At 34.5% G+C, this 26,678-nt stretch overlaps 1 protein-coding gene across 2 annotated transcripts; it reads right to left on the bottom strand.

Annotated features, from left to right (window-relative positions):
• Positions 1 to 357: 357 nt before the first annotated feature.
• LOC114318451 (uncharacterized) lies at positions 358 to 23,726 on the bottom strand. Of its 2 annotated transcripts, none has more exons than XM_028265341.2 (20): positions 23,495 to 23,726; positions 23,213 to 23,325; positions 22,997 to 23,072; positions 22,626 to 22,768; positions 21,913 to 21,999; positions 20,069 to 20,152; positions 18,620 to 18,827; positions 17,842 to 17,927; positions 16,994 to 17,225; positions 16,659 to 16,782; positions 13,744 to 13,880; positions 4,634 to 4,742; positions 4,485 to 4,527; positions 4,154 to 4,325; positions 3,399 to 3,469; positions 3,193 to 3,286; positions 1,760 to 1,972; positions 1,453 to 1,662; positions 731 to 1,048; positions 358 to 619 (listed from the first exon to the last, which is right to left on the bottom strand). In XM_028265341.2, the coding sequence occupies exons 1-20, from the start codon at positions 23,510 to 23,512 to the stop codon at positions 494 to 496; spliced, it is 2,664 nt and encodes an 887-aa protein (XP_028121142.2). In that variant the 5' UTR covers positions 23,513 to 23,726; the 3' UTR covers positions 358 to 493. The 2 variants fall into 2 exon arrangements, with proteins under 2 accessions (XP_028121142.2, XP_028121144.2); XM_028265343.2 differs by having other exon boundaries at positions 1,453 to 1,518; positions 23,495 to 23,702.
• Between the last annotated feature and the right edge of the window lie 2,952 nt (positions 23,727 to 26,678).

Raw genomic sequence — 26,678 nt, 5'->3', positions numbered from 1 at the left:
ATAATTACATATTTTTTGTAAAGTCATTCAAAATATATTAGTTTTTTTTGTTTTATTTTATATTTTAGTCAAAATTATTAAAATGGTTTGTTTTCAAATGAGATCTAAGTTAAGCCGGTGTGGATGGTACTGGAGAGAGAGAGAACTGAGTTGTGTGATATAGAATGCACGTCAAACGCAATTTTGTTTCCAGAAACCATATTGTGCCAGAAAACAAAGACTCAGTTGTATGTACAATTAGCATAGGATTAGCAAACTTTATCCAGATACAGTCAGCAAATTTTACATTTCTTAGCTTATACAAGTCTAATAATCTTATAGCATAATAGGCAGGCAATTTTACATAGAGCCAACATATTTACCAAAAATTTCCAAATTAAGGAAGTCACTTCCATAAGAATTTGCCAAGTGTTATACTGGCTACATAAACTTTCTATTAATGAAGTTTTATAACTACACAAGAAAGGCTTCAGGCAAACAAGCTTGACATATATTACATAAGCCTATACAGGTTATTCTTCTTAAATATCAAGAACTCACTTTCAAGGCAGCTCAGCATTTCAACAATAGACTCTTCCGTGGATCCATTGAAGTGCTTCAAAATATCAGATAGGGAAACCTGCATAACACGAACAATAGCATCCATTTAGCGTTCTTAGCTAGCGAGGAAGACGCTAAAACAATAAAAAGTCATTTGTCTTTTAAATGATATCGAGTGTCAACCACTTACCCCATCTTTGTAGTTCTCAAGCCAACTTAACATTGAACTCTCTGTTGCCTCCGGTGCAAGTGAATTTTCTTCTTTTCCATTGACTTTATGTCGTTTGCTAGGGGAAAGTAGATCATCAGTATAATGACCAACAGCATTCTCAACTGATCTTCGAAATTCACGAGTTCCTTCAGTGTGGCATGGATGATTGGATGTTGGTAGTAACACTGATGTTACATTAGAATGTTCATCAGCTCTGCAGTGACCTGGTGGAATTACTTCTGCTGAAATCCCCAAATCTTGTATTGCCAAACATACCTTGATAAGTGCATAACTTATCTGGCATCATTAATCATAATTATCACTTATCAGCATTCAGACAAATAAAATGAAAACCAAAATTCTGGCTCACATATTATTTGAAACGTAAGTTTCCTAGCAAGATATATATACATAAATATGGTGTGTAATTGAGGTCCAAATGTCATTCTAAGCACAACACTAAGGAGGGGTTAGACAATTGTTGTAACAGTTTTTTGTTGGACTTGAGTGAACCCTTTAAAAAAAAAAAATTCAAAAACCTTTAGACTTTTAGGTTTTACTAGACTAGACAGACCTGAAAAGTCAAAAAAATCGTCTTTTTTCTTTGGTCTTTAGTGAATTTTTTTCAATTTTTAGTTTTTAACAGTCTCTAAATTGCATATACCTCTAATGCATTAGTACTTTTTATTCATAGAGCTCACCTCTTCTGGCAACTCATTTTTGATAGGCTTCAACTTGTCTTTTGAACCAACCTTCAAGATGGCGGCCTGAATATTTGCAAACAGCTCACGAGTTAGTGCAATCTCCCGACAGAATCTGATCCAATCAATTGCACATCCTTCTTGTGCAGCATCAACGATGTATCCAATAACAGTGTCCTCTTTAACTGGAGCTGATCTACCGGGAAAATTCTACAAAGAACAATAGAAGAGAGAGGGGAAGGGGGGGTGGAGAATTAACCCTATAACAAAATAAGGTTTAACCAGGTAATCACTAACTAAGACTTACAGCAATTTTCTGAAATGAGAGACCGTCCTCATGCCACATTCTCCAAGCTTCAAACCTTGCTGGTGTCAATTTCCTTTCTTGGTTTGGTGTTGTATACACTGGTTTTGTAATATTTGGTTGTATGCTTGCATCGTCGTCCAAAGAAAGGTTCAACCCTTGTGATAGACGTTGAATACTACGAAGAAAATGATCCCCATACTTTGTCAAGAGGTGCTGCAGCATCATTGAAGCTTTAGTTTAGACAAATAAATTTGTTGCTACTTGCTAGGTCAAAGGAAAAAGATCAATTAACATCTAGGGTTCTCTTTAAATAGTTTTTCAAATTTTGTCACACAACTAAAACTGGCAGGGTGTAGTCCAATGTGGTTCGTGACATCCCAAAAGTGCCATACTTAACTGACAAGTTAATCTCTTCCCATAGTCGATGTTTCTAGGTTTCATACAACATTAGAAGCAACTGTATCAGAGAGCAATGGCATCGAATACATGAAGGGGACGGACAGATTTGTGAGGGAGAAATCAGGAAAAAAGTATTAGCATGTTTGTACGAAAACCTTTTCTAAACATGAATAAGAGGATCAAGGATATTGGTCAAAGACTAAGACAACTAAAAGTGTTACCTTCTTACCAAAAAAAAAGGGTAATACCTTGACTTTGATGCAGAAAACAATTGGTCATGGAAAATTAATCATGATTCATGATGCTGTTGGACGTCAGCATGTATAAATTTAAACTTTTTGGGTTGTTTTAAACAACTAATTAGTACCACTCAACAAATCACTGATTTGGAAATAGAAACAGTATCAAAGACAGAAAAGAGGTAATACAAGACACTAGATTGTCTGCTCTCTTCCATTCCATGCATCATCCTTGAAGACAGATGACCATGTAGTAAGGAAAAAGTTCATGAACTAAAGATTAATGTGCACATCTTCCTAAAGAAAGCATAGAAAGTAACAAGTTCCAGGGGGGAAAAATCATGGATGAAAAGTCAAGCAGCAAACCAAACAGTGAGACCTGGACAGAGTATAAAAGGAAGCTTTAGACAATTGATGAGTCGACAAGCAGAGAGCACTGACAAACAAGAAATAATCACAATGAACAATCTGTAACAAATGTCTACTCTTCCAGCAACCACATACTGCTTTGTATCGTTTAAGACATTTGTGCTTTAGACAAACACAAGCTGTGAGGCAACTCATAGAATGAATTGAAAAGTCCCTTAATTCATCCAAATTCATAAAAGAAACAAGCAGTTGAAAGCCAGTATTCTATCCATGAGCAAGCAACCCCATATAAGAAATTTGCATGAAAAAAATAAAATCATAAAAAAAGAGAGAGAGAGAGAGAGAGAGAGAGAGATTGCATGACATGATCAAGACACTTAACTAGGAAGAAAATAGAACACATGCGTGTGGTTGATTTTGATATACCTGGTTGACACCATCAATGTTTGCTAGCCTCGCTTTAGTAGATGGCCTTGTCAATACTATCTTTTTCAATGTTTGATCACCACATATAGCATATCTGCAAAGTGGAAGGTATTTAACAGCAGAAGTAAAAACGGTTTCTTTCCTGCAAAGTAATGATGTAAATTGCAGTTGGGATTAGCTAGTGTTGATCATATCATAAAACTTACGGAGCAGTTCCGACAGCTCTTGCAAGCTTCATTCTCTCCTCTAAAAGCATTTTATAGAGTTGTGCCTCAGCCTGCACTAGGAAAGAATGATTACACTGTCCATAGTCTATCAAGCATGTAAGGAAATCATAAAATTTTTAAAATATGCATTCAAGAAAAATATTGGAGTTATTAAGGTCAGTGTGCAGTTGACATTCATTTAAAGGCAATCTGTGAAAGGACGGAGAAGAAAGCACATCTATGGTCTAAAGACTAATCCGAGACACGCACATAACATAACTACAGCGATCAAACATACTCCCTCCGTCCCAAAATATTAGTCCCTTATTCCATTTTTCATTGTCCCAAAATATTAGTCCCTCTTAAAAAATCAAGTACAAAAATAATATAAATTTCCTATTTTGCCCTTCTTTTAAATTAATAAACAATATAAAAAGTACAATTATGACATTGATATTCCCAAAAAATGTACTATCAAAAGGATAATTTTGGAAAATTAACTTTTTTCAAAAGCAATAATTGTACTACCAAAAAAAGTTGGATTCCCCAAAAAGGACCATTATTTTGGGACGGAGGGAGTATATAGTAAAAAAGCAAAATAATTTCAAATGGCTTCTGTAATAGTAATAAATTGAAAACAAGAGAGAATGAAGATGAGGAAAATGTGACGCTTGAGAAAGCATGGGGTAATAATTTACTCTTTTCCTACTTATAATAGTCTATATATTCCCCTTTAGAATGCTGGAAGTAAGTACCTCTGACAGACCCTCATATTCCAGAGGAGACAAACCAATGAACTCTTTAACTTCACCTAGCTTGTTTCTAGGTTTCTCATTGCCAGACAATTCATCAGTCACCGGCAGAACCAATGGAGGTTGATGATCAGGTTTGGAAGAGCTCAGAAACTGCATTCCTTTAGGACTCACACTGATGCATAGAAAAATAAAATTTTCAACATTTTCATTGTAGGTTCCATCTGAAGGATGATGCTGATGTATAAAAGCTACATAGAGGATGAGAAGAGGGGGAAACATGCTATAAATTCATAACTTGCAGTGTAGATGATATAGGCGGAAAACAAGTTACCATACAAACTTAAAGACATCTCTAATAGTCTCAGTCAAATAACCTGCACCAAAGTTGCAGATTTTGTTTAACAAACTTCAAATAAACATAGTATTGTTCAAAAACTTAAAATCTGCTTAGCTATGAATTATTTACACATGGATACATACCATGAGAAATTAATTGGTAACCTAGTGCTTTCCACCAATTTGCTGATAACTCTTTCCCAAGCCCATGAAATGGGAGCTTGTCGAACTGAGCATCGAGAATTTTCTTGGACTGTGACGCACAAAGAATGGCAAGTATCAGGAACAGAACTAGCCAGCCACAAAACAGTTTAAAACAAACAGACTAAATGAGGGAAAAAATTGAAATTTTAATGAGAATTTCAATAACGGTTGGGTATTTAACTTCAAATGTGGAGTCAAAGCTATGAAGCACGGGTACTCCAAAAATGGTGCCGTTGAGTCCCGGGTACTTACCGGGGTGCAGGTACACGTACCGGGTACGCCGAGTACATGCCAGGTACGGCAAATACATTTGGGAACATCGTGGGTATGGCACCAGTACGGTGAGGCTTTTTTTTTTTTTTTTTTTAGCTGCTAGAATTTGTTGCAACCTTTATTATTCTTCTTTCAATTTGGAAAATATCAAGTAATTTATTTCCAACACTCTTTACCCATGAGTCATGGTTTTGCTCTCTTTTACATCCTATTTTAGACAATCAAAAAAGAAAAATAAAGAATTATATAACTTTTTAGATAAACTGTTCTTTTTTTAATTTTGTTATTAAAACATTGATTTGTATGTTGGATGTTTAGTTATAAAATTTTACAAAAAATTTGACGTACCCCAGCCGTACCCGTACCCGTACCCTACTTTTTCAAGAATTTTCCATATCGGTTACCCGTATCGTACCCACACCCGTGCTTCATAGAGTCAAAGAGTGCAACAATAACTTGTGCATGATCAAGGTGCTGGAGAAAATTGAATGTTAATCACAGGGATAGCAGCTCCTCCAGAAGAACAGAGCTTTAAAGACAACTAGTTTATTAGAAACATGAAGGTGCCTCAAGACAAATCAAGCCAAAAGTGAATAATCCCAGGTAGGACTACAGATGAGCAGATGTGAGTCGAGTACATGAATGTTCAATCTCAGCTCAGTCTAATTTTAGAGTGTTTGGGTCCAAGTCAAGCCTAAGCCTTTATGTTCAATCTCAGCTCATTGTTGACTTGGAAAACTCGACTAGAGATCTTACCAGGTTGCTCTCCACTAGGACAGTCGTTACATTCTTATTTGTTGATTCAAAATTTAAACCTAATCACATAAAAAGTTGTATTTATTTGAAGTCAAAAAGCTGTCTGTCAGCCTTTTTAGTGTTCCGCTCAAACATAAAAGAGTATACATTGCACGTATTTTGCTTCTGAGACATTAATGTTGTGTTTTGATCATGGATTTAAGTAGAGATTTGGAAAGGAAAAAGAAAAAAATAGGTGAAATATAGCTATATTTTATTCACATTTCACCCATTTTTTCATTTTCCCTTTCCAAATCATTGCCCAAATCCATGACCCAAACGCAACCTAAAGGCTATGAAGCACAGATACTTCTAAAAGGGAGACGTATCTGTATCGTATCCATATTGAATACCGATACTCCTTGGACACTCCTGGATACTTATTGAAAATATCAGATACTTCTTAATTAATTTTTCATTAATTCTTACGTATCAGATACTTATTGTTAAAGTATCGGATACTTCAAGTCACGTATTACTTGTTTTCCAAAATTAGAAGTGTATTTATCAGAAAAAACAAAATTAGAATTATAGCATTTCTTATATAGCATTATAATATAACTTAATTGCGAGGATAAATACAATAATATTTTTCCAATACTTTGCTTAATTCTTTGATAAAACGAACATAGTAAGTTAAAAGTAATAGAATTTGTCAAATTGGTGTATCCTTACTGTATCATGCATATTTCATATAACTACATAGAAAGTAAATATTAACCAGTGAACATAACAATAGAAGAATCAAATATCAATAATAACTAATCAAGTAAACTTACATACAATGTTTTTTACTAATGTAAAAGGGAAAAGCACATAGACAAATTCATGTGGATTATTTTGCTATTGTGATGTAAACATATTGGACTTGATATTGAAACAAAATATTTGTAAAACCTATTGAAAATTAATAAATAAACTAGCTAATGGCTTAAATTAATTCCTAATTCTTAAATATTAGTATTTTGCATTATAAAATTACAGTGTAATTTCTCAACATTCTTGAGCTTATGTATAACTCACTACTAATAATTTAAAAAATAATTTTTTTACAAACGTATCCTAACCGTACCAGTATCCTACTTTTATAAGTGGAGAAGTGCGTCTGGGATACTATGCGATAAACGAGTACTTACTAAGGAAAATTCTATAGAATGGCTATTAGACCAGCGATGTTGTATGAAATGGAATGTTAGGCAACTAAGAAACATGTAAATAAAATGAGCGTTGGCTGAGATAAGGATACTAAGGTAAATATGTGACAAGACTAGAAAAGACAAAATTAGGAATGAATATATTCGTGAATGGATAGGAGTAGCACCGATACAAGATAAGCTGGGAGAGAATAGATTGAGATGATTTGGTCATATATAATGGAGACCAACAGTGGCAATAGTAAAGAAATGCAATATAGTGACAGTGAATGGAAGTGTTATGGGAAGGAGCAAACCTAGATTGACGTGGGCTAGTGTAATAAATAAAGATATGAATCTCCTTAATTTGACTAACCAAATGGCCTTTGATAGAGTCGAGTAGAGAAGAAGGATTCATGTAATCAATTGATGGGACTTAAGGCTTGGTTTGGTTTAATTTGGTTTGTCATATCATATGTTATCCATATCCGTGCTTCCTAGCCTAAAAGTGGTTTAAATTTAAAATTAAATGGCCTTCAAATGTTGTTATATTCCAAACTTGTCATTGTGCGTTGCTTATGCTCATGAACAAACCGAGCCAAGCTCATCTAAGTGTGAGAATATATGTTAATATGTTAATTATGGAAATATATATATATATATATTTTTTTTTGATAAATTAATTATGGAAATATATATCAATTAGGTTAACTGTATAGGGTCGATTGATTGTGTGAATATTAGGTTGATTGTATAGGGTCGATTGTTTCCTATTTCAGATTAGATTTAGTTTTGCTATATATATCGGTTGTAATCTTTGTAGTAGGCACAATTGAATATAGAGATTCATTCAAAAAACTTACATAGTATAAGAGCCACGTCCGAAACCCTAGGTCTGGCCTTGATCATTTGAAATTCTTCCTCTGCGTTCACACCTGTTGTTCGAAGTCTTCTCTGGTCTTCTTCAAAGTCGCGACTCAGGGATCGTTCGTCTCTCTCCCTGTGGTTCGTGGGCCTCTCTGGTTCATGGGTCTCTCTAGTCTTCTTCGCAAGCCTCTTTGTGTCTGGTTCATAGGTCTCTTCGAAGGCCTCTTTATGTCTGGTTGTATCTCTCTCTCTCTCTCTGTTTGTATGTGTTCGTGACTTTTGACTCTATTTAGTACTGTTATTTGGTTTTTTTTTTTAAAAAAAAACACTTATTTATAGTTTTGCCTACTTGTTTTTTATTATTATCCTTCAACCTGTTAATCTTTGGTTTATTACAATGACAGACACCAAAATCCAAGCCATCAAATGTAAACTCACTGATGCCAATTATGCTTATTGGGCTAGTGTTATAAAAAATTTCCTTCTTGGTCAAAAAAAATGGGGCTATGTTTCTGGTTCTGTTTCTCGTCCATTGGACCTAAAACAAGAAGGATATCTAACTTGCTGTAACACTTGGGATTGTGATAATGCCCAAGTTCTGACCTAGCTTTATAATTCTGTGGATGACCGTATTGGAATGATATTTTCCAAATACAGTACTGCCAAAGAGGTGTGGGACTATTTATTAGGTGTGTATCAACAGTCCAACTTTGCCAAGCAGTATAAGTTGGATACAGTTATTCAGAGTGCTCGTCAGCAGGATCAATCTATTCAGGACTTCTACATTGAAATGACAGGTTTCTAAGGTCAATTGGCTCTCATGGAACCATCTAGCCTTAAGGCACCAGACGCTTATGTTGAGTTTCGGAAACAAGGTCGTTTAGTGCAGTTCTTAACGATTATCTCCCCTCAATATGAGGCTATCCGTGGTGGCATCCGTCATCGGTCTCCTCTCCCTAGTGTGGATGCTATTATTCATGAGCTCCTCTCCGAGGAAACCCGTCTTAAGACGACTAGTCAGACTCTGTCTCCATCTGTCTTCTTGGCTTCTACTCGGTCTCCCCTATTGTCAACCCCACCACCCTATCAACTTCAGGCCCACGCAAAGCCCAAGAAGGGGCCACTAGCCTCTGATGAGTGCTTTTTGCCATCAGAAAGGCCATTGGAAGTACAACTGTCCCAAGAAGAGACATCAGTCTGTTCAGTCTTCTCAGCTGCCTCAGACACAATTTCGACCTCCTGCTGCTTATATTGCATCTGCTCCAGCTTCTAATCCTGACTTGGCTTCCAATCCTGACTTGGCTTCCTTGCGTGCCGAAATGGCTCAGCTTCAGCATCTTCTGTCCACCTCTCAGCCATCCTCATCTGCCTCTGCTCTCACCTCTCTTTATTCAGGTTTGTTTGGGTCCTCTTCAGGTATCTCCTCTTCTGTCTAACTTTTTAACTCTGGTGACTCTCATCATATGACTCCTCACCTTTCCTTATTTCAAATCTATATCCTTCATCCCTTTGCTATTACTGTTAATACTGCTAATGAGTCTGATATGCTTGTTCTATCTGTTGAGTCTGTCTTACCCTCTGCCGTGTCTGTTGTTACTATTCTCTTTGTTCTTTATGTTCCTCAACTATCTGTTAGTTTATTATCTATCTGTCAATTTGATACTTCTAGTTTTGATGTTATCTTTTCCTCTTCTGTCTATTGTGTGCGGGATCGGGTGTCCAAGAAGCAGATTGGGACCGGCTGTTGAATTGGAGACCTCTATGTGATAGAAAGCTTGCATCTCCCTCTATCCACCTCTCCAGTTGCTTTTTCCTCATTTTAGTTAGATTCTCAATCGAGTCAGTTTTACTTATGACATTCTCGCCTAGGTCATTTGTCTGTTGACCGCTTACGATCTTTAGCTCAGTTAGGATTATTGGATAAAGTTTCCCCCAGTCAAATTGATGAATGTCGAGGAGTGTAAACTTGCCAAAATATCAGCTTTACCTTTTAATAAAAGTACTTTTATTTTTGTTTCTCCATTTTCTCTTGTGCATATTGATGTCTGAGGACCCTCTCCTGTTCTCACTAAAAGGGATTCTGCATACTATGTGTCTTTTGTTGATGATTGCACCCGTTATACTTAGGTTTATCTTATGACTCATAAATATGACTTCTACCAAATATATCGTACATTTCAATTTATGATCACTACACAATTTGGGGCTACCATTAAATTGTTACGATCTGACTTGGGTGGGGAAATATTTTAAAACTGAGTTCTGTGAGTATTTAGCCAATTTAGGTACCATTCACCAAACTTCTTGTATTGATACCACTGCCCAAATGGTCGAGCCAAACGTAAACACCATCATCTCCTTGAGATAGCTAGGTCTCTTCTTCTCTTTGTCTCAATTCTACCTTCGTTTTGGGGAGTGGCCTCTTCTTCTCTTTGTCTCAATTCTAGCTTCGTTTTGGGGAGTGGCAGTTCTTACTGCTGCTTTTCTTCTTAACCATATGCCTACTCACCTTCTTTCTGTCGATCTCCTTATGAGACTCTGTTCTCTTAACTTCCCAATTACTCCCTCCTTCGTGTATTTGGGTCTACTTGTTTTGTCCCCCGTAAAGATCGAACTAAACTTAGTGCCTAGTCTGTCCTATGTGTCTTTTTGAATTATAGTCTCACTCAGAAAGGCTATCGGTGTTACGACCCTATTTCCTGTCGTCTTTACTTCTCCCATCATGTTTCTTTTCTCGAACGTCTGCCTTACTTTCAGCTTCCTTCTATCACTACTCCAATTTCCAAAGAAAATTTAGTTCACATTAATCCCTTTCCTTCTGAGGTCCCTCCTGATAGGTACATCCCTACTGTTCCCCATGACCTTACTCTTTTTTCTCCTCCTTCTCTTTCTCCTTCTCCTTCTCCCCAACTTGCTCCTGTTCCTCGTCCTCCTCCTCCTCCTCCTCCATTGTTAGTTTATTCTCGTCGCCAGGCTCTCCCTTCACCAATTATCTCTACTCCTATTGCTGATCCTCCTACTTCTGATGAGTCTAATCTTGCTGCACACCAATATCCTACTCAAGCGCGTCATACTCTAAAAAAGTTGAGTTAGTCTAATACATATTTTTCTGTTTCCTATCGTATTTTTTGTCTACTATTCATTCTTTTTCAGAACCTCAATTTTACAAGGAGGCCTGTCAGGATCCCCATTGGATTCAAGCTATGGAGGATGAATTGTCTGCTTTACAAAAAACTAATACTTGGGAGTTGGTTCCTTTGCCTGCTGGTAAAAATCTGATTGGTTGCAAATGGATCTATAAAGTCAAGACTCATTATGATGGTTATCTTAAACGCTACAAAGCTTGTTTGGTTGCCAAAAGTTTCTCACAGGAGTATGATATTGATTATGAGGAGACCTTTGCTCCTGTTATCAAGATGACTACTATCCATACTTTGATCTCTGTCGCTGCTGCTCGTTCTTGACCTTTATCAAATAGATGTTAAGAATGTTTTTCTTAATGGTCATCTCACAGAGGAGATTTATATGCGTGGCCTTCACCATTCCTGGACAGGTTTGTCGCCTTCGGCGTGCTCTGTATGGTCTGAAACAATCTCCTCGTGCTTGGTATGATCGCTTTCAGACTGCTGTTATTGCACTTGGGTTTCATTCTTGTGCTTAGGACTCTGTTTTATTTTTTCTCTACACCATTGCTAGATTTGTTGCTTTATTATTGTATGGGTATGTGGATGATACGATCATCACTGGCTTCAACTCTTCTGCTGTCTTTGAGGTCAAGTAGCATCTTTTCCGCACCTTTGAAATGAAGGATCTAGATCCCTTACAGTATTTTCTTAATATTAAGGTATCTTCTTCTCCCAAGGGCTACTTTCTATCTCAGGCCAAGTATGCCAATGAGATTATTCATCGTGCTACCGGTCTTACTAACACCAAGTTTTCTGATACCCCCATTGAGCTTAATGTGAAGCTCACCACTACTGATGGTGTTCTTCTCGCTGATCCTACTTTATATCAAGAGCTCGTGGGTTGCTTAGTCTATCTGAAGGTCACTCGCCCTGATCTTGCCTATGATGTTCATGTGGTTAGTCAGTTCGTTTCTGCTCATTCTACACATTAGGCTGCTCTGGTTCGAATTCTTTGCTATCTCCGGGGTACTATATTTTAGGGTTTATTGTTGTCTTCTACTTCCTCTTTGGATTTGGCGGCTTATACTAATTCTGATTGGGCTGGTGATGTCACTGATCGCAAGTCCACTCTTGGCTTCTGTATGTTTCTTGGTGATTCCTTACTTTCTTGGAAGAGCAAGAAACAGACTGTTGTTGCACGTTCCACTGTCGAGATTGAGTACCGTGCTATGGCTCATGCTACTTCTGAGATTGTTTGGCTTCGTTGTCTCTTGACTAATTTGGATGTCCCTCAGTCTTTTCGACCTCCCTTTACTGTGACAACCGTAGTGCTATTCAGATTGCACATAACACTGTCTTTCATGAGCGGACGAAGCACATTGAGATTGATTGTCATTTTATATGTCAGCATCTACAGTCTGGCTCCATCTTGATTCCTTTCATCTCTTCAACATTGCAACTTGTTGATTTCTTTACGAAGACTCACATCACTGCTCGCTTTCAATTTCTTCTCCGCAAACTCTCTGTATTTTCTACTCAACCACCTTGAGTTTGAGCGAGGGTGTGAAAATATATGTTAATATGTTAATTATGGAAATATATCAATTAGGTTGATTGTATAGGGTCGATTGATTGTGTGAATATTAGGTTGATTGTATAGGGTCTATTGTTTCCTATTTCAGATTAGGTTTAATTTTGCTATATATCGGTTGTAATCTTTGTAGTAGACACAACTAAATATAAAGATTCATTCAGAAAACTTACAAGTTCCAAATCAGCCCGTTTAAGAAGTGAGCCGTGAAAAGCAGCTCGAGATCACTTTTTTTCTCAAATAAATGAACATAAACAAGCCAACATATGAGCTGAGCCTGACCCGTTCATGAACGGCTCGATTTGTTTGCAGCCCTAATCCCACGAAACTTTTTTAGGTCTAGTTGATGGCTAATTACTTCATCACGTGCTGAAAATCTGGGGTTGGTAAAACACTTGCATCCATACAGGTCTATGAATCCCAGTACATATTGAACAGAAATCTTCAGCAACTATTACTCAACATACTTCAGCGAAATCCTTGAGTAGAAGATATACCTTTATGTGTCTTGAAATTTAAAATGGAGAAAACAGAAAGTAGATTTGAGTGGAAAAAAAAATTCACAGTAGAGCCATTTTTTTCAGGTTCAAGTGAAGCAAGTGTTTGATTCCGTATAACTTGAAACACGAGCAGTTGTGGGAGAAAATAAATTCAGAATTTCACAAAAGTAGGTAAAATACAACAGAACATCAATACCATTATTTCATCAGCAAAGGCCGCTAATATCATTTTTATTCTTATACATATGTACTTTTCTTGGATGAATAATTTTTTTATAGGTACCATTTCTTAAATTCCACAAGAATTTTCTTTATCTTAAGAATCTTGCTGGACAATCCTAGTCAACCACTACACAATCAGTTATTGATCACATGCACTTTATTGCCAAAAAAGAAGAAACTATGATGCATCCTTGAACCTTTTGTTTCCAAAGTTTTCAGGGCTTAATTTTCTGCCCAACCAAAACTGAACTTTACTTGTAACCAATAGGGAGAGAAAATATAGAATTCAGTGCTGAGTAAGGATTACAAGGCAACGAAGAAACATGTGGACAAGGAATAAAACACAAATGAAAAGGTACTTCCAGAAATATTAAACATTTGCAATCCTTTAAGGTCATTGAATGGTCAAGAAATTGAAGTTTATCTCATGTCTAAAGTGACTGACTTAATAAATACCACACCAAACATGCAATAAAGATTCATCTGCCTATACACACCAGCTATATCAAAGAATGTTATTTATGCTCAACACAGGAAAGCTTACTCGAGATCCGCGAAGAACATCTACAGGCATACCGAGGCCCCAGTTACCCCCACATGCTCGCATGCAAGCCATTAAAAGAAAAGCTTCTCTAGACATGTCACTCTCGTTCCTTGAAGTGGTGCAATTATCACAATTTCCTGCAAACATGCACAGATTTTAGATACATCTGCATAATTTTTTATAGGGACAAGGAATATCAAATGATAACTATTGTAGATCTTCATTCCAGATATTTAAAATTTGACAAAAACTGGAAATTTATTACAAGTATATCAAAAGATTCAAAATAAGGAACTCCAAGGCATTTTAAGGCCATGAACAAATAGTATCTCAACTTTCTTTCCAAAACATTAAATTATGAATGACCTTTCTAATTGGCTAAAATCTAAACCTTTTTTAAAAAAGGATAAATACAATGTATAATAGCTTCTAAAGCTATGCTATATTATCACTACTAGTCCAATGTCATTTCCACTTCTTCTCAGCCTGTTTACATCCCAAAGCTTCTAGAATCCAATGTGCACAAAGAAGGCCCGGGTTTCAGCATGGGCACAACTTCTGGCAACTTCTAGAGGTACCATTAAAGGTTCTTAATCGTGTTCCAAGATCTAGAGTTATCATTGGTTTGAAAGGTCCCTAGAAAGGTTCATCAATGGGTATTGAGGACTTTGACAAAGAGGGAATCGCTGCAGCTTCTTGCAGAGAGACATTAACTTTACAGAAGTTTTTCATTGTGGTTAGAGTTACCTTTGGAGTTTTGGCTGCTTGGTAGTTATTGAATAAAATATTCCAGGGGACTATCTTGTATGTGTTGGTCGTCAACTCATCATGTTTAAGCTGTCGTTAACTAAAATACACCACAAATATATATATATATATATATATTCTGGATTTTTCCAACTCTGAACCATTCAATCATCTCAAGACATCATCTGCTCATTAAATTTTGAAGTTTCCCAGAACCACTTATACATTAGTTTTATTTGTTTCCCCCCAATAATTGTCAACAAACCCAATGCCGATAAGCTTCCACCAGTCAACATTTTTTGCCACCCAGAGACATTTTTGCATTTTATTGCTTCTCAAATGCTAATGGACTGTTTCATCAAGTCAGCAACGCATCACTGACAAATTCCGAAAGTGCTTCTTCACTGAAAATCAAAATATATTATTACTCCACTAACTACACAATCCTGTCAAAGTCTATTGTAATCTCATTGCTTTAAATAGTGAAACGCTTCAATGTCCTCATCTTGCCTTCATCCTGATCAAGAAACACATTCTTTTACGACTACAAGCCAATTCTCAATCTTGGTCCCAGTGGTGCTCTGGTACCTTACAGCAACCTCCGTCCATTGTCCTCCAGATTTCTATTAGCAGCATTCATACTCTTTCCAAACAAAAAGGAAATGCTTTTCCTACAATTATTTTGGCTAGTTTTAGAATGTTCCAAAGATGGTATTGAGAGAACTACATCAAGAAACACTTTAAGGAGCCAACAAGAGCCAATAGCCGGTATATTTCCAAGCAGATTTTAACTGTCAATCAACAGTTTTTAGTTACAGGACCCGGCTCTAGTTTATCATGCTATGGAAACATTTCTATTGTGAATTCGGTTTACTAAGAATGTCATAGTCTGAATACGTGATCAACTCCATCATTTGGTTTCTCTTTCTCAACAAGGTTTCAGAAAAATGAAGACTTCAATTATAGTAGTCATAATAGGCATGAAAGTTCAAGGGGCTTTATAAAGGGCACATTATAAACCATTCATAAAACTTAAAAATGGCACAGAAAGACGTCCAAAGGACCACTGGAATCTCTAATGTTGTAGACTATTCATCACCCCTTTGAACAAAAATCTGAACTATCCCCTATCAAAGTAAATCCTGAGAGTGGATCATATCAAGTACCATGACTGTAGGAGGGCATTGATGTGTGGACTAATCCTGAGAGCTGATAAGTATCATCAAAATATCTAATCAAAAGGAGATATTTAACCTTTTTTTGTCGGCACATTTGTCCACACCTCCATATGTCATCCCTCTAAGGTGTAGATTACAGTCGCACAATAATTGCATCCCTGCCGTCTTACCATCATGGCATCATCCCTTGAGAACAAGTTTTCCACTTGACTTCCAATAACAAAAAGCCCTACCAGCATGTCGCCCACAGGAAACACCAAATCTCACACCAGCATGCAATTGAGGTTGAAAGAACACTTTTTTTTTATACCAAAATACCAGTGGTACCGCAGCACTCATTTTTTAAGTTCAAATCTTGATGCCTTGCACAAATCCAGGATTTCCTATATCGCCATCCCCACCATATTTTAACACATTCAACTATTTGCCAACATCTAATTGAAAGTGCGAACAGTCCTTCACTCATATGGTGTAAATAATCCTTGCCCACCCGAATCCGCATTAAATAAAAAGTAAAAACTTAATTAGCCCACAATTTTACTATGATTTACAAATTCCACCATATATTCTTTACAAATATAGTAGGTATATAAATAGATTTACTTTCTCCTACAAGTATAAAACCCTCAGATAGAATATGAAAATCCTATATCTCAAATTCCAATCCAGAAATAGTTTAGGCACCAAACTCACGAGCTAATCATATGAAAATAGCAACACTAAGTCACTTACAAGGTATAGTCAATTATATCAGGGCTTTAATTTTTATAAATCAAACCAAACCAAACCAAACCAAGCCTTAAGTCCCATCAAATGGGGTCAGCTACATGAATCCTTAGGCCTTTAATTTTTACAAATACAAAAATAAAATCAATATATATTCTCAACAAATAAATTCAAAGTTCACATAGGAAATTATAAGCAAAAGTTACTAAAACAAAAAGGCTTAAAACAAACTATAAAGGAAACAGGTTCAAGTAAAAACCGAACCGCATTTGTCAGGTGTACATTTTTCCCCAAAATAGTCCAGCAAAAACTTTCTTCTACAAGTTGTCAGCATACAATAATGTTGTGCAGCCATAAACGATTCCATAATAGCTCTTCTTTGATTTTCCTGGTGAATGAAGACCGAAAAATAAAATAATAACGCAGGTTAAACAAAAAATGTAACAAAATTTAGCACAGAAGGCCAAGTTATAAGTGATCTAATGATATTAAGAACATTGATAATTTGATAAAAAAAATAAAACTAAAAAAAGACTGAAAAATAATAGAACAAATCTTTCAATACACATGAGCTTTGGTAGAAACAAAAGTTATCATACTGAGCTTGCTTCTCCACAGTAGAAGTCAGCTTTTCCAAAGTCGCCTCTTGTATAATAAAGCCAACACATAGAAGCTATACCATCTCGACCACATCGTCCACTTTCCTGGTAATAGGACTCTAAACTCTTCGGACAGCCATAGTGTATCACATATCTTATATTTGGCTTATCAATACCCATACCAAAAGCAATAGTTGCAACCATGACATCCGATTCATCTCTTATAAATGATCTGCAACAAGAAGTAAAAGGATGAGTTGCACTTGCTAAGAGTTTGGTGTTGGTGTTGGTGTTGGTGTTGGGATGAGTTTTGAACAGATGGAACCACAGGCCTTCTAAAGGGATAAAACAAATATAAAAAAAAAAAAGGTTAAATTACAAATACATCCCCTGAGCTTTGCTTAAAATACATATTGCCATGTGATTTGCAAAATTACAAATACCCCCTTGTCAGAATTTTCTATTTAACAGAATTAATTAAAAAAATAAAATATCTAACTGTTCTCCGATACAATAATAAAATTAACTAAATTATTAATTGAAATAAATTTTTGATATGATTAAAAACTGTTAATTGACTTGATGATTTATTAATAAAAGAGCCAATTGTTATGAAATTCGAAACGTCAAGGGGCAGGATGTAATTTCCAAAACCACGGAGGACAATTCATATTTTAAACAAACCTCAGGGGGTGTATTTGTAATTTATCCAAAAATTTAAAAGGACTGTGCTTGCAAAGTTTATTACTAAAATGAAATATACTATTGGATACTTAAGCAGCACATTAATTTCATTGAAAGCAACTACCAAAGCTATTTCAGAGACATCAATGGCAAAAGCAGAAAACCTGTGCGACTCCTCCCGAGCTTTATTGTTCATTTGACCATGATATATTTCAGCCTTGATTCCAGCCTCAAGAAGTGACTTGAAAATCTGAGGAAGACATGATAATGAAAAATGTCATAACAAGACAAAAAAGTTTAACAATAAACTTTCATGACCAAGACAACGGGAATGTGTGATGATACAGCATGTTAGGTGTCAACATGAATTATAAACCTAGCCTTTGAAAGCCCATGAATAGAGCCTTATATTTCCACATTATATTATGACCAATAACTAAAATATATGAAAAGGAAACACCACAAGTCCGAAGATACAGACATATCGCAACCATATATCCATAACACAAATTTTGAAAGAAAAAAAAAATATATATATATATGGATATTTGTATAGAATCATGGAAATTTCACATAAAACTTTGCAAAGTGTTAGTGATGCCGAATTTTAGAGTTCAATAGTTATAAATAAAATGTATATTTGACACACATATCGTATGCATGGTGTGACAATCGTGCAGAGTCGTAGCATACACAAATAACAACAATGATTGGAATATTACAATATTGGATGACATAATCAATAATTAAGGTACAAATTATAAATATAAATACAAAGTTCAAATATATAGATTCAATTCATTTTAGATGCAAATACATGCACAAATAAAGTCCAGATACATATATAACAATCAATGAGTACACCAACAATAAAATCCCATTACCATTACCAAAAAAGGGGGGTTGGGGGGATTGTAAACATAAAAGCATTAGGAAAATGACCTGTTCAACATCTTTGACAGTCGTACAGTATATAATAGTTGAACCAGCATTGGCCACACATTTAGAGACTTCCCCGACAAGCTCATCCACAAATGAAGAACTACGTTTGAAAGATTTGACACCATAAAAGAGATTATTGCGATCGAATGAACCAATAGTGACATAAGGATCTCTCATCTTCAGGGAATCGGTAATGTCAATCCTAACCCTGGAATAGTGAAAAAGAAAAACAAAGAACTTTTTTCATCACTAGCAAAGCTTACAAGTAAACTCTTAACAATATATGTGAGGAACTAGAAGCAGCTACAGAAGTAGTCAGGTATACCCTCCTGCACCCACACATAGCTCTCTCTCTCTCTCTCTCTCTCCCCAAATATGTGTATGCAAACATACACATATGAAGCAAATACGTAAATATATTTATATCCATCCATACTAAGGAAAAATTAAAAAACAATGAAGGCATGTTGAAATACAGTTGTAATAATAGTAATTATAATAAAGTATCTAATCATGTTGACAGGATGAAAGCTCCTTTATAACTTTTTGAACATAAAGTCGATTTATCAAAAGAAGAAAAGAAAAGAAAAGAAAGAAAGAAAGTTGAAAGACATTGACCTATATAAACAAAAGGAACATATAGATCTGTATTACAAAATCAGTACCAGATGGGATAACAGACTGACAAGTTATGAAGACATTATGATGTTAAAACTTCCCCTTTATTTTTATTTTTGATAAGTAAGATATATAAAATGGCATCAAAGAGGATATTTTAAGATGTGCTGAGATATATTAAAAGGCATCAAAACTTCACCTTTATTAAACAAAACTTATAATGCATCTTAATTATGTACACAGGCATGCGATCCAATGGTTAAAAAGCAATTAAAAATTGTGGCCTTGTTCAATTGCAAGGGAAAGTGATGTGCACATGTGAAATTGCAAAAAAGGATTCATGTAATCACAATAAGTTGGGAGATGGTTCCACTAAGATGAGTTAAAAGTGATGCAAATTACTTAATGAGTATAAATCTGACTGTGTGATTGTGTGCAAGTGACACACACACAGATAATTGCAGGCATGGAAAACTCCAAATCTAAAAACAATTTGGTAAGGCAAACTTTTTTTTAGAGTTGAGGAGATCAAGAAGAAATATGCACAGTAACAAGAAGTGATATGCCATGAAATCAGAAAGGCTTGAATTGAAGTATAGCATATTCTTCAGGAATACAAACAGTGATAACAAGTGAAGAGTAAAAGAATGGGTAACATGAGAAAACCCTGTCTAGTGAAGTGAAAATGTCTTTGTAATCTGTTTGCCATTCTTACATACACTATACCGCTCAAGTAATAATTTGTTTTACCAAGAGCAATAATGGAATCCACCAAAACATAAAAACTAATGATCTCAACTTGCATTATTACGTATTAGTAGAAACACCTACTTTTCAGTAGCAGTTGCTGTTAAGCCAACAAATGGAACATTTGTAAGAATATTGCGCAAGTTGCCTAGCTGTTTGTATTCCACCCTGTGAAAACAGAGAGTTCCTCAGGATGAAAAGAATACAGATAAGACATCTACAATAACAATGACAAAGTTGAACAATAAAAATAATGTCAAAAAAAAGTGTCAATACATGTGTCATCAATTTCTACTTTCCTGCCTAGAATAGTAAAATTTTCATTTCTGACTTTCCAGAATACATTTCTGGCGAAGCAAATAATATACAGAAAAAAGACAAAGGGCATATGATCGAGAGAGACCACCAAAAAAAAAAAAAACTTGAAGATGCACCCAGCTACTCAAGTTCAGCAAACAGATTGTTAATGACCATCTGTGTGATGAATAAGGCCACACAATTCTACTTTGGAGTTCCATAATTTACCAATTGGAGTTAAGTATTGCACGACTCAGCTTGATAGGCTTGTGAACACTCTAACATTGCAAGATGATTCAAGCTACTCATGCTCAGACAAAAACTAGCCCAAGTATAGGCCCATTTGAGACCATTGGTCAGACCAAAAAACCAACATCAATTCTACTAAAAAAAGCTCATGAATTATCCAAACCAAGCCTGCATGCCCTCCCCTGAACTCGGCTAGGCTCATTCACAGGCCTAACAAATGGAAAACATGAGCCAGACTGAGAATGGAAGGAAAGTATAGCTGACCTTCTAATCATTAGAAAAGGCTCAATTAGTTTCAAAATTAAGAGACTGACTTCTTGAAGCAATTGCAATGATGTTAATGACAGAAGAGTACCACAAAATTCAAAAGAATTAAAACTTCAGAAAGTAAAAAAAAAAAAAAAACAAGAAGTTCTAAATAATTTGTCTTCATCAGAGAGCAAGTGAAAGATTTTAGAACGAAGCACAAACAGAATCTTTCTGAGATAACTTGGACAGTGACCCTATAGTGGAGATCCCTGCATGTCACGTAGACAATTGGGTGCAAGATTATTTAGTCTGAAAGTGATATATCGTCACAAAGTAGGACTAAAGTCTGATCCTAGCAAGGCCAACTACTCAGTCCTAACAGGTTTGACTCTGGTTTTAGTTTAACCAAAATGTCCTGTATCCGGCCCACTTATTCTTTTTTCATTTTTCTTTTTTTCATTTGTTCACACTGACAGCAAGTGTCAAGAAAGTGATACATGTCAAACCACACACAAAACTACGGTCATCTTTCAATCTTTCCAATGCTACACTTTGGTACACTACAACATCAAAATGCAATATTTTAAGACTCTCTAGCAATGCATTTGTTATTTTTTTAGCACAATCACAATACGATTCAGTTTTCACCGTACAATGTGATTATGCATACCTAATTATATATTTTCGCAATGACTATAAACATTAAAGTTTAATGCAATTATTTATATTTTAAAGAAACTTTTATTCGTTAATTTAATTCAAAGTTATATCAAATAAAATAAATAATTTGTCGTAGTGGAATTTGATAGCACACTTGGCAACATTGTATGGTGCCAACTTGGCACTAAGCTAATTGATGTAGCATTTTTGTGGGGGCAAAATATAGTAAAATTTTCATCGTGTTAAAATTTAGTACGATGGATAGCACACTTCTGGAATTTATTTTTTGGCTCATCGTGCCATATTATAGGTTCTTATGATTATGGGAACATTGTTAGAGATGCTCTAATAATAACCAATAACTACAAGACTCATGTAGTAAATATAAAGCAGTAACAATCTAACCAGAAATCAACAACCTAACCAAAAACTACAAGACTCATGTAATAAATATAAAGCAGTAACAACCTAACCTGAAATCATGACCCCATTCCGAAATGCAATGTGCTTCATCAACAGCCAATAGGCAAATTCCCATGTTAAGTAAATTTGACCAGAAGCTGCAATTGAGGTATATGTAGATTAGGACAACAACTCAAATTAGCATATAAACAAAAATTAAATACACACAACAACATAAATAGACACACATGTAAATTATGCAAATAGATATACAGCTACAATTGATATGTGCAAATAGTTTGAACTCATAAGCATGCTCATTGTTAAGATTTCTTCTTAAACCAAACACATCCTAGAGAAGAAAAAAACAAAAACAAAAAAAAGAGCATGTACAAACAAAAAATGCCTGCAACTAGCAGATGGCAGGATTTAATTATAAGAAAGGTATTAATCCATCCCATAGTTAATCAAAATGGGAAATGAATGTGCATATACTGTAAAAAATGAAAAGACAAAAGCCAACACTATATCATCTCAAAACTCAGTCCAATGAAATAGATGTGCCTAACACCAAAAAAAATAAGAAATCTTATGTGAGGCCTCCACAGGGTGTTCCACTGCATCTTATCACATTGTGACAACCAAATGCACTATGTTCCACTGCATCTTATCACATTGTGACAACCAAATGCACCATGTATAGATCTAGATAAACAATCGTATTGTGGCATTGTATGCAACATGCACAAGAAATGAATCACACAAAATTTCTCTTCACAATTACCTGGTAGAAATGGAACATGCCTTTTCTGGAGTCATGTACAGAATATTAAATTGACCACTCTCAGCATTGCGTTGCACACTGGAGTCAGTTTGAGCACTCGAGAGATGCTCAGCTTTAATGCCCCGTTGTCTTAAAGCCATAACCTATGCATTACAAAAATAGCCCAATATGCATTAATGGCCCTTTTGGTTCACTAGAACAGAGTGGAATTGAATAATAATTTCATCATAATGTCCATTCGGGTTCACTAAAAAAGGTATAATAAATAGACTAATAATCATTCACCACTGCAAGGGAATAGCCATTCCATTTTTACTTCACTCTAGTGATACAAACACTAAATTTGATGATAGGTGAAGCCATGAAGGTACCTGATCTTGCATCAAAGATAAAAGAGGGCTTATGACTACAGCAGTCTTTTTTGCAACCAATGGAGGAACCTGATAGCTTTATTACACGATTCAAACAAAAGGGTTTAATAGCAAACTAGTTTATCCACCAAATAACATAGATCTTCAAGAACAATTTTGAAGCATAAAATAACCAAATAACAAAAAAATAATATAAGAAAAACAGTAAATTTTTACCACAATGATTTGCCACTTCCAGTAGCCATGACGACCAAGCAATCTCTTCCCTCTAAAATTTTCTCGATAATCTCTTTTTGGTACGGCCGGAAGATCGAATAACCGAAGAATTTCTGTAACAGGAATCGAAAGGAAATGAATCAGTTTTTATAGAAACGCAGAATACCTTGAATTCAAAGACTAAAAAACTACAAAATTGGATTAATACCACTGTGAGAAACGATCGGAGTGGTTTTCTCGAGAAAATAAGAAAGGAAAATGAAGAGAGAGAAGAAGAGAAACCTTTAGAGTGGACTCCATTTGGCTTAGTTCGCCGTCAGAGCGTGGGTCGGGGAGGAGAGAATATCAAAGGCGAACTTGGTCCGATGATATATACCTTTATATGTATATGTATATATATATATCTGGAAATTGGTTTCCCGCCTTTTTCAGTCGAAAGAACTCTGTTTGGGGAAAGGGAAACCATTCAGCGTGAAATCCATTCATGTGTACGTGGGCTCATACCATCAATGTTAAAATTTAGAGCACAATGATTCATTCCATTAAAAATATCACCACTAATAGCACTAATGATTAAAAAAATAAAAAATATATAAATCTAAAACCAAAACATCACATCATCAATGACAGAAACCACTGTCACCTAATTAGTGGGAGCACTAATTAATACTCCCAGACATTTTTCAATTTAGAGAGGATTATGAGAGTCTTCAAAAAAAAAAAACAGATCCCAATCATTATTGTCAGAGAAAATCAAAAATTTAATCCATCCCTTGCTACACTACACTCACGTATACCGTCGCATTTAAAAAATTATACTTTTTTTTTTTTTTTTTGTCAACTTATCTTCTTGTCTTTATATATATAAAATAATAAAATAATATAAATATTTTATCCAAGTCATTTTAAGAAAAATAATAATTATTTTTTTAGTTTAACTCACACAAAAAATTAAATTTTTTATATTTTTTATTTTTACTTAATATTTTTTATATTTTAAGTATTTTTTTATTTTTACTAAATATTTTTTATATTTTAAGGTTTTTTTTAAATATACTTAAGAAGTATAATGTTTTGTATTTTTTTTTAATTCAACAAATATAAAAAAATATATAAATTTAATACATTATCTTATTTTGTTATATTGAATAGATATTTTTTACAAATTTTTATACTTTTTAAATATATCTATATTTAATTGATCTAATTTAGATACAATAGTGGAGATAAAAATGAAAATTTATATTTATATATAAAAATTTGTACAAAAACTATCAAAAAATGTTGTGATAGTGATATTATTGTAAATATAAATCACTTTTATGGTGTTTTGTTCTAAAGTAAAAGGTCACCATTAAGGTATATCATTGTGTTTAAAAATTCTGTATAAAATTTATGTTGGTATATCATTACTCAATAAGAATATTTTCAGATAGAATTTAATGATAGTAAAATGTACTAATGATAATAGGAAGGAGAAATGGTAGAAAAAAATGGCAAAATGATCATTTAAAAAATTTTAGGACATAACATCAACAATCCAAGGAGTAATTTGTAATGAGAGTATAAACCTCAGGGAGATAAATGTAATTTTTTAAATATGAAAAGGGATCTATATTAAACAAAAATCTTAGGGAGTATCAGTGTAATTTACCCTTACCCTGTCACGCTCCAAAATTTGAAAATTTAAATATTCAATCAATATTCCATCATCAAAATCTTAGGAGTGAAAAAAAATCTAAACGTTCATGTCTCCAAAGAATTTAAATAAATTTCCATCCTCAAAATATTACAAGAGATAAAAATAAAATAAAAAGCTAACAAAACGCCAACCAAACCATGCACTATAATTTTATAACTAACTAATACCTTCAACATTAAAGTAACAATAAATTGTCAAAATAACTTAAATAATGTAAAGTTACAAATCATGTCAAATTATCAAAATACTAAAGTCATAAAAAATAAATAAATAAATAAATAAATAAATACATAAACTAATATCAACCCTAAACTTAATAAAACAAAAGAAGTCCAAACGACATGTCCTACGATCATAGTTGTTTTTTGTCACTACCATAGTCTCAACTAATCCTGCAAAAAAAGCTCAGCTGCACTCAAACAGCACGCACCCAAGTTGCCAAAAGACAAAACGGATCAGTATACAAGTATACTGGTATGAGTATAAGATTTGATGCCCACGTTTCCACAGATACAACCAAAAATGCATTTAATTCTTATTACGGGACAAGACAAGTAGTTTCATCAGCACCGAGACAAATGGGTAGTTTCCCGAGATACGGTAGCATTTAGTTTCTTACCCGTACACAACGAAATATAAATTGAATATAAAATAAACAAAATAAAAATAAAAATATGGTGGGTCAATCCTGCATAAAAAGTTAGTAAGGTCCACCATTCTGAAAAAAAAAAAATAAAGTTAACATAATTTAATCATAAGTAACTTGCTGAAGAAGTATAAAAATGCACCGTTTCATGCTTAAATAATTCAAATTGACCAAAACTCAAATAACAAAAATTGTACATAATCAAATTTCCTAAAAGGTATCAAAGACAAATTTAGTAGAAACTGAACAGGTTGAGATAAAAGTTTAATAGAAAATTCTAAACGAAATTCGATCGAAAAATCTAGAATTGAAAACGAAAAAGAAACTGCTGTAAGATGAATTTTTTCAAAAAAATTCAAAACACGAAAAATGTTCAGAATAATGTTTTACTTCAGTTTGAGTGAAACTAATAAAAATGAGCTCGTCTCGTGGATTAAAACAGCCTCTAAAATCTGCATTGCTAAAATGAATCAAAACTACTATAATCAAGATCATTCGAATATAAGTTACAATCGACCTTTTTAATAAAAAGTTAAAACACAAAAATTGTCTAGAATCACGTATACATACCTCTTCTCAAATTTCATAATTTATCGAGATCGTTTACTATTTTTCAAGATGTACAAATTAATACAATTCACACTATACTAATAAACTCATATTTACTTATTTGTACCTCAACTCCACCATTTCGGCCCTTCACTTCCGGCCTACACATATATTTCATGTGTCTCCTGTATACCTAACACCACTCCAAAGCCAAACTTGCACGGGGATATCGTTCCGAGTTTGACCCACACTCCCCGGATGGTTAGCATATACGTACGCTGGTAAATCAAAATACTCTTCTACTCATGAGAACGATACAACAATATATATATACACAATCTCTCATCTACTCATGAGAACAAACATAATAATGCCAAGCCTAAAGCATTTAAACAAATCTTATAATCTTCACTTTTTTTTTATATACTTTCTCACCAATATTCAAATAAACACAACAATTCATGACTTTTGTACTCATAATATTTTTTTAAATATCAAATAATTACTTAAAAAATTAATGAAACCACCAAAATAAAACGCTAACCTTTTTTCTCCCTTTTTCTCCACCT

The sequence above is a fragment of the Camellia sinensis genome, chromosome 3 (genome assembly GCF_055761805.1).
Source record: "Camellia sinensis isolate YWXY chromosome 3, ASM5576180v1, whole genome shotgun sequence".
Classification (NCBI taxonomy): Eukaryota; Viridiplantae; Streptophyta; class Magnoliopsida; order Ericales; family Theaceae; genus Camellia; species Camellia sinensis.
Note: the sequence above shows the minus strand (reverse complement) of the source record. Positions and strands in the feature narration are given on the sequence as shown.